This window comes from Oncorhynchus masou, unplaced genomic scaffold (assembly GCF_036934945.1).
Source record: "Oncorhynchus masou masou isolate Uvic2021 unplaced genomic scaffold, UVic_Omas_1.1 unplaced_scaffold_1152, whole genome shotgun sequence".
Taxonomy (NCBI): domain Eukaryota; kingdom Metazoa; phylum Chordata; class Actinopteri; order Salmoniformes; family Salmonidae; genus Oncorhynchus; species Oncorhynchus masou.
The window spans coordinates 136,478-144,889 of record NW_027001272.1 but is presented as its reverse complement, the minus strand read 5'-3'; the positions used below and the strand labels follow the sequence as shown (position 1 = coordinate 144,889).

General features: G+C 41.4%; 1 protein-coding gene across 1 annotated transcript; it reads left to right on the top strand.

The window, feature by feature from the left end:
- Window positions 1-1,449: 1,449 nt before the first annotated feature.
- On the top strand, window positions 1,450-3,851 carry LOC135529384 (homeobox protein GBX-2-like). The gene is made up of 2 exons (XM_064958155.1): window positions 1,450-1,982; window positions 3,344-3,851. The coding sequence occupies exons 1-2, from the start codon at window positions 1,450-1,452 to the stop codon at window positions 3,849-3,851; spliced, it is 1,041 nt and encodes a 346-aa protein (XP_064814227.1).
- Window positions 3,852-8,412: the final 4,561 nt, after the last annotated feature.

Here is an 8,412-nt window from a genome sequence, read left to right as displayed (position 1 = left end):
ACATCTAACCTCCATCTCTACATCTAACCTCCATCTCTACATCTAACCTCCATCTCTACATCTAACCTCCATCTCTACATCTAACCTCCATCTCTACATCTAACCTCCATCTCTATATCTACCCTCCATCTCTATATCTACCCTCCATCTCTATATCTACCCTCCCTCTCTCCATCTGCACACCATCTCTCCATCTAACCTCCATCTCCTCTCCAGCTCTCACTTCATCTGAAGGCCCATTGGTAGCCTGGTCAGTAGTGAATGTGGACCTTCCACTGTTTGATCTAAGCTTCCTTTAGGTATAAGTGGACATAATATCAGGGAACAGTCTTTTCGTCATTCTGAAAAGGTGGAACAGGATTTTTTAAAATAAAAACACACAAAGCAACAACACATGCATACACACACACACACACACACATATTCGGTACTGGGGTTGCAAAATTCCGTTAACTTTCAACAGATTCCCTGGTTTTCCAAAAATCCTGGTTGGAAGATTCCGAATTTCCTACTTATTTCCTCCAACCCGGACTTCGGGAAAACCAGGGAATTTATTGACTTTTTCAAAATTAATTTTGCAACCCTATTCAGTACAAATAGTTATTTTTATGTTTTATACATTTAATGTAAGGAAGACAGTTGTAGTCAATATGTGTGCGTGCATATTGCATGTGTAGCCTAGCGAATTCCCATTTGCATTATGGTCCCTTAGGATGTGTATAGCCTTCGCTTTACAAATCCACATAATTGGCATTTATTTCCTAGACCCAGACCGAAGCCAGCCCTCACAGGTCTATGTGACGAATGACAGCTAGGCTAGCCCAACAGTTTAACAGCGACCAATGAAATGCGAGAGCGCGATGAGAGGGTGGTCCTTGCGAGTGGAAGAGCCGATCAAACAGAGGGAGCGGAATTTAAACTCCTTGCTTAACATCTGGATGTTGTAGAACGGAGTAGCATCACTCTACTCTCTAGAGTGAGTTAGACAGACGTGCGGAAACCGAGTATCATCGAATATAAGATTGTTGTTGTCAAATGGTCAGAACGTCAGCTACAACTCGAGGATATTGATTGGCACTTGGAATGGGCTTTGGCTCCCGCTATCCGAGCGCAAGGTAAACCAAAAGGGGCCACATGAGTTCTGCTATATTCGGAAACGACCACGGCTCCAAGTTGGTTGCTAATTCTGATGATCTGGACACATCTCCACTCTCCAGTATCGTGTGTCGACCATCTGCAATGTTGATGGAATGGTTGTATTTAATCGCGAGAAACGAACAAATAATCACGGGATTACCAAAACGTCGACATTTCTAAGGTCGGTTGTCTGTCGAATAACAACGTTGTGAAGTTGGTGACTTCCGAACCCAAGGAAGACTGCAGGTGTCATCGCCCCCTTCCATTTCTCCAGTAACATTTCCTTGATTGACATTCCTTCCATCAGATCATATGAGTGCAGCGTTCAGCCCTTCGTTTATGATGATGCAGCGCCCACTGGGAAGCACCACTGCCTTCAGTATCGACTCTCTGATCGGCGGTCCCCCTCAGCCCAGCCCGGGACACTTCGTCTACACCGGTTACCCCATGTTCATGCCGTACCGGTCAGTGGTGCTCCCACCGCACCCTCCGCCGCCCCCTGCCCTACCCCAGTCCGCCCTGCAGCAGGGGCTCTCGGCTACCCATCCGCACCACCAGATCCCCAGCCTCCAGAACTCTTTCTGCTCTAGCCTGGCTCAGGGCATGGCGCTCACCTCCACCCTGATGGCCAGCCTGCCTGGAGGGTTCTCGGCTTCACAGCAGCACCAGGAGGCGGCGAGGAAGTTCGGCTCGCAGTCTCTCCACGCCGCCTTCAATAAATCTCAGGACATTCGTTTGGATGGGGATGACGGAAAGACATTTCTAGGAAAGGAGTCCGCGACGCTTCCCTCCTACCACGACTCAGAGCCATTGCAGTCATCCACAGGTACAGTAAACTCTGTTTTGTCTGGACTCTGCTGGACAGGGTTGTTTACTTGACGTAAGGTTATATTGAGGAAACGTTTGACTGTGTTTGGGATTTGTGGCTGTCTTGTGCTTGGACGCACTAACTGTAAGTCACTCTGAACAAGAGCGTCTGCTACATGACTAAAATGTAACCTAATGTTCTTGGATAAATTAGATATTATTTGTAAGTTGTAAAAGAGAAGTTCAAAGCAAACACTAGTATTTATTAGGCATATTATAAAGATACATAAATAAATAAATAAATAAATAAATAATAGTGCACATTTGCGAGGTTCCTTATAAGAAGTAATTCGAACTCTAAACTTTATCTCATTAATTATGCTATTAGGCCTATTAGCTAACGGACCAATATTATCAATAGAGCTACGTCATCAACGTACAAAAAAAGGACCCAAGTGCCATTTGAGGATAACTTATAAGTTCTACTCCCTCAGTGTTGGCGTAGGCTATATCCTGTGCATTTCACATCAAATGACAACGATTAAAGTATAGTGATAGAAAGTGGCAGTTGCCCCTGAGTGAAAAATGTCTTCTTCTTTTTTTAAACAAATTCTTTACATGGACGCTTACATATTTTGTCTTGAGAAGCTTGACATGATATCCGCATATCAAATACGTTTATTTCAGGCTTTTCAATGAATAGTGCCTGGGGGCAAACTAAATGACTAAATGAGCCTATTTTAATTGAAGGATGGGAAAGCGCCTGCAGTATTTGAATGTCTATAAAACTGTGATCAGAATTTAAAGTCGACCGAGTCATTTATATGAGGGTCTATATGTATTATGAAATACATGTAAGAAACACTAACTCCGGAAGTGCGTTTAAGATATTGTATAATATAAATCAATTGATTTTGTCTCTAAAATGAATGGAATTATAGTAAGCGCGGGGCCTATTTCATACATGATGTGTCATGATACAGCCGATGGGCCTAATTTGATAAATATTTACTTAAATATATGTTTACTAAAATAACTTTCATTTCACTTAAATACGTCCAGAGACATAATATAATTTGTTCCTAATTTGCTCCATAATATAATAAGCTATTGTTTTCCTCTAACACAATATGTAAAGTCTACTCGTGGGTTTTTACTCATGAAACGAAATGTTGATACAATACACACAACGTTAGTGATTAATCAAATGTAGAAGAAAAGTTGCTTGTTTTTTAAAGCAAAATATTTATTTAAAAGTATAATTATGGTTATCCATTATATAGACTCATAAACTGTTGCATATCAGTCCATTATAGGTTACACGTTGTCATTGACTTTTCTATTTTGAGGTCAATATAACCTAAACTAACCTGTTCTATTTCCTTACCCACACAGCCAGAACCCACGGCAAAGAAGACCCGAAAGAGGACGAATGCAATAGAAGAGATGAGAGCTTCTCAATGGACAGCGATTTAGACTACAGCTCCGACGACAACATGACGGGTAACTCGATGTGTCAGAAAGATGATGGGGAGGGTAACGTGGATGAGGGCGTCCATGGGTCCAACGGCACTGGCAGCACCACGTCTACCGGTAAGAACCGGCGGCGGAGAACGGCGTTCACGAGCGAGCAGCTCTTGGAACTGGAGAAGGAGTTTCATTGTAAGAAATACCTGTCTTTAACGGAACGCTCTCAGATTGCGCATGCCTTGAAACTCAGCGAAGTTCAAGTCAAGATCTGGTTCCAGAACCGGAGGGCCAAGTGGAAACGCGTAAAGGCTGGTAACGTCAATTCCAAAACCGGCGAGCCCTCTAGGAACCCTAAAATCGTGGTGCCTATCCCTGTGCACGTCAGCCGGTTTGCAATAAGGAGTCAGCACCAACAGTTAGAGCAAGCCAGACCATAACATTTCTTTATGTTAAACCGATGGACGAAATACAGATTAAGTTAATAACACTGTTTAAAAACTGAAAAACAGCACACACGTTATTTTGGAATTGGACTACTGATAATCACAAACCAAGTTTATCCTTTGGTGAGTCTTTGTAAATCTTTGTAAGACAGAGGAGAGCAAATGAATTGATGGTACATTGCTTTTCCTCTGCATTACTGCTGAGTCGATCCACTGATGGTAAACTGATTAAATATCAAGACAAAAAACTCAAAATGGTGACATATGTATCACCTTGGTTACGAGTGTAAATACCGAGATGGACCATAACTATAACCGCCATGGGACCAAATTGAGGACAATACAACAAGACAACAATACATCCAATTGTACATTTCCGAGATATTGATTAAAAATATAACCTACTTTTACGTCTGTTAGATTTTCTTTGAGGTTTGTGCTGCCGATTCTGAAGGACCTTGCTTGTATTATTGTTGTTTTTGCAGCAGGCGCAAACCTTTGTCCCAAAGGGAGCACTTTTATAATTTCTAATTTTACCCCCCCCCCCCCCCCAAACCAGTACACATATTGTACACATAGCCTACAAACACCTCAGACACCTCAACCATCAATCATCTCCTCCAAAAAGCAGTGGCCCTGTAAAAGCATCCTGCTTCTGTTCTGAGTTTGAGTTTGTTTCCATTGTTTCATTCCATGGTTGCTTGAATGATTTTTCTTCATTGTGACTTTTTCAACAGTCAAGGAGCACGCTGCTAATTTATTTAATATTGTGCAAAAAGTAACTAACATTCCACGACTTATTGAGTAAATAATAAAGTGTGCATTAAAGATGAACCATTAGCAATTGTCAACAATTTGTCAGTTTGTTTATTGTCATTCCATTCTTTAGCGTAATTACGCATGCGCGGGTTTACAGGTGCTTTCTTGAGTGCTGGGCTTCGAGTTGATCATGATATTTGAATTCCTTGGTTGATTATTATTTTCACCAATATATCAAATGTTCATTTGGGATTATTCAATTTGTTGTCTGCAAGTGACAAATATTATTTTCACAATCCACTAAGGAAGATAATTGCGTATGCATTTTATCTTTGAATTAAGGGTGATTAACGACACGATTTCGTTTAGATTTCATTTACAACACAATTTATACTATTATTATTAAGACTATTACTTGTAATAACCATGTCATTATACTATTATAATTAATGACTTTCAGAATTATATAATTTTTCCTGCACCAACTGTGAGTTGTGCAGATATTGCGGAGGCAGGACCAACTGTGAGGTTTACAGGTAATGCAGAGGCAGGACCAACTGTGAGGTTTACAGGTAATGCAGAGGCAGGACCAACTGTGAGGTTTACAGGTAATGCAGAGGCAGGACCAACTGTGAGGTTTACAGGGCAGGACCAACTGCAGGTAATGCAGAGGCAGGACCAACTGTGAGGTTTACAGGTAATGCAGAGGCAGGACCAACTGTGAGGTTTATCTGTGAGGTTTACAGGTCCAGGACCAGTGAGAGGTAATGCCATGCAGTCAGCCCAACTGGAGGTTTACAGGTGACAGTTTTACAGCTGCTCAGCCAGGGAGGTGACAGTTTTACAGCTCTGCTCTGCAGCCACCCTCTGGAATTAAGGCCAACCTCGTCGCGTATGTTGGAGCAAATCAACCTAATGCATGCCAACAATAAATATGTAAGAAGATCTCGCTCGGCGACGCAATCTCGTGTTATGACAGGGGGTGGGTCCTATCGGCCAGGGTGAATGAAACTCCAAGGTTCCTCCAAGGCTGTGAGGAACACCAATTCCCATCCGAGTGAAACGTCACGAGCACGGCTGTTTAAGAAGGTCGCGGCCTGGTGTCAGTCTTGATTTTCGGCCTCACCTTGCCCCGGGCCCAGAGCGCCTCATTTACCGGGACAAAGAGGTGACTTGTAAGCCTTCCAGCGCGCCAATTGCTTTGCCATTTCATATTTACATCTATTGAGGTGGACAATTTCACAAATGTATTTTGATAAGATTGGCGACTAAAATACAACGCAGGCCTACTTGCAGGACTTTCCCCTTGTGATCTCTAAGGATCTCTGTTGGTCTATGTCATGTTCCGCACATGAATAGCCTGCGTTAAACTCCATCTGTCAGCGCTACCACAGTAGGTCTATAGTCTACCCTAAACATATTAAACCGTTTCAAATGTCACTAGGCTAAATTATAAAATAACATATTCTGATATTGTATTTATCGGTGTTATATAAACTAATTTAAAACAATATTGGTTATTATAATTCGCCTTTCTTGGAATATTAAATAGGCTAGGCTACACATTTTAGGACAAATATATTATTTAAATAAACAACGTTTTTTTTACAATGTTCTAAAAAGCAATTTGTAAAAAAAACGAGTTTTTAACAAACACATTTAGAGTTAAATAATATTGTCTACTAGACCTACTGTATATAAATGATACAAGTAAAACCCTCTATTCCAATGAGTATTGACTAAGCCCACAAGTGTCCTCAAATAACACAACCATCATTCTTTCACAGCTAAAGCATCCTCCAAGATGTTGTTGCAGTAGTTTAACGATCGTTCTGTCGTGTAGCCCCTCTCCGTCTCTCTGGCAGCATTTAGACAGCGCGCTATTCCCCCCCGGCAACAACAACGCTATTATCGTCACGCGCATCATTTAACCCAGGCAAGCGCAGCACGTCACGCACCTGAACAACATTTTGATGTCAGTCATCGTTTGTAATTCGCACGCCATGATAACGCACAAATAACGCTGCTATGTCTTCAAAATAAACTAGAGGAAATCGGCTATGAATCCTGACATAAAAACAGGCAATTTAATTGACATGGAATTAATCTTGTATTATGAGGCCTACCGCCTATCCAAATCATAACGTTTACAGTCGCCTCTATTCAACCCACGTAAAATGTATTTTCCCTACTGATTCATCGTTGGAAATTCCCCAAGCACATTTTTTGATTATAAACTGAAATCCCAACTCGTCATAGTAGCAGAAAGAGTGAATTACTGTGAAACTCAGATTTATTGCGGCAGCTCGCGCTCTGGCTGAGCATCACTGACAGGCCTGGCTACAAGATGAGCTCTCATGACCCGCTCTGAAGGAGTGTGTGTGTCTGTATGTTGTCTTCTATTCCGCACAAACTCATGCACACCCCGACAGAGATCCACTCAGGCATTTGATTACTGGATACTTACAACTAAATATGTCCATTACACAATTACTCAAATACAGATTTGCTAGATTAGATTGTATTGAAAGAACACACACTGAGCAATTTGTGTAGCCTACTTGAGGAGGATGTTTGACAGAGAAAGCGATATGAGTATCGAGGTGAGAGGGAGAGATCTGACAATTGCCCCGCTAACTCTAATGAATTTTTTTGCAAATTGTAATCAAGCCGGGCCGTCGCGGTTGGCTGATAAATGAGGCCCAGGGGGATTGGATGGGACCTCCGCTTTTCACTCTAGCATGTCCCCCCTGCACTAAATTAACAGCAACTTGTCGAAGCTTCAAATGAACCCCCAATGATTAATTCTGATGGAAAGCGAGCCACGAGACTCGCGTGACCTAATAGGCTCTGGCTTGAGAATGCTGCTACTGGAAATTAATACTCTATAAACCCCACATACACCAAGCTACACACACATCTCTCTCTGTGTTTCTCTCTCTCCCAAAGCAAGTGAAATAGATAAACAAAAGTGAAATAAACAATAACAAATTAACAGTACACATTACACTCTCTCCCTCCTTCCGTCAAGTTCTGACCTTAGTTCCTTTGTTTTGTCTTTATTTAGTATGGTCAGGGCGTGAGTTGGGGTGGGCAGTCTAGGTTTGTTTTTCTATGTTGGTTCTTGTGTTCAGCCTAGTATGGTTCTCAATCAGAGGCAGGTGTCATTAGTTGTCTCTGATTGAGAATCATACTGAGGTAGCCTGGGTTTCACTGTTGGTTTGTGGGTGTCTGTTTCCGTGTGAGTGTTTGTCGCCACATGGTACTGTTTCGGTTTTCATCACATTGTTTATTGTTTTGTATTTCAGTGTTCAGTTCGTTTTTAATAAATCGTCATGAACACTTACCACGCTGCATCTTGGTCCGATCCTTACTCCTCTTCAGACGAAGAGGAAATCTGTCGTTACACCTTCAGTATCTCTCTTTCTCTCTCATACTGTAGGTGCAGGCCAACATATAGCAAATACACTACTAATATCAACAGAAAGATACAGGAACTAATACACTACAAATATCACAGAAAGAAACATGAACTAATAATATCAACAGAAAGATACAGGAACTAATACACTACAAATATCAACAGAAAGAAACAGGAACTAATACACTCTAATATCAACAGAAAGAAACAGGAACTAATACACTACAAATATCACAGAAAGAAACATAATATCAACAGAAAGATACAGGAACTAATACACTACAAATATCAACAGAAAGAAACAGGAACTAATACACTACAAATATCAACAGAAAGAGACAGGAACTAATACACTCTAATATCAACAGAAAGAGA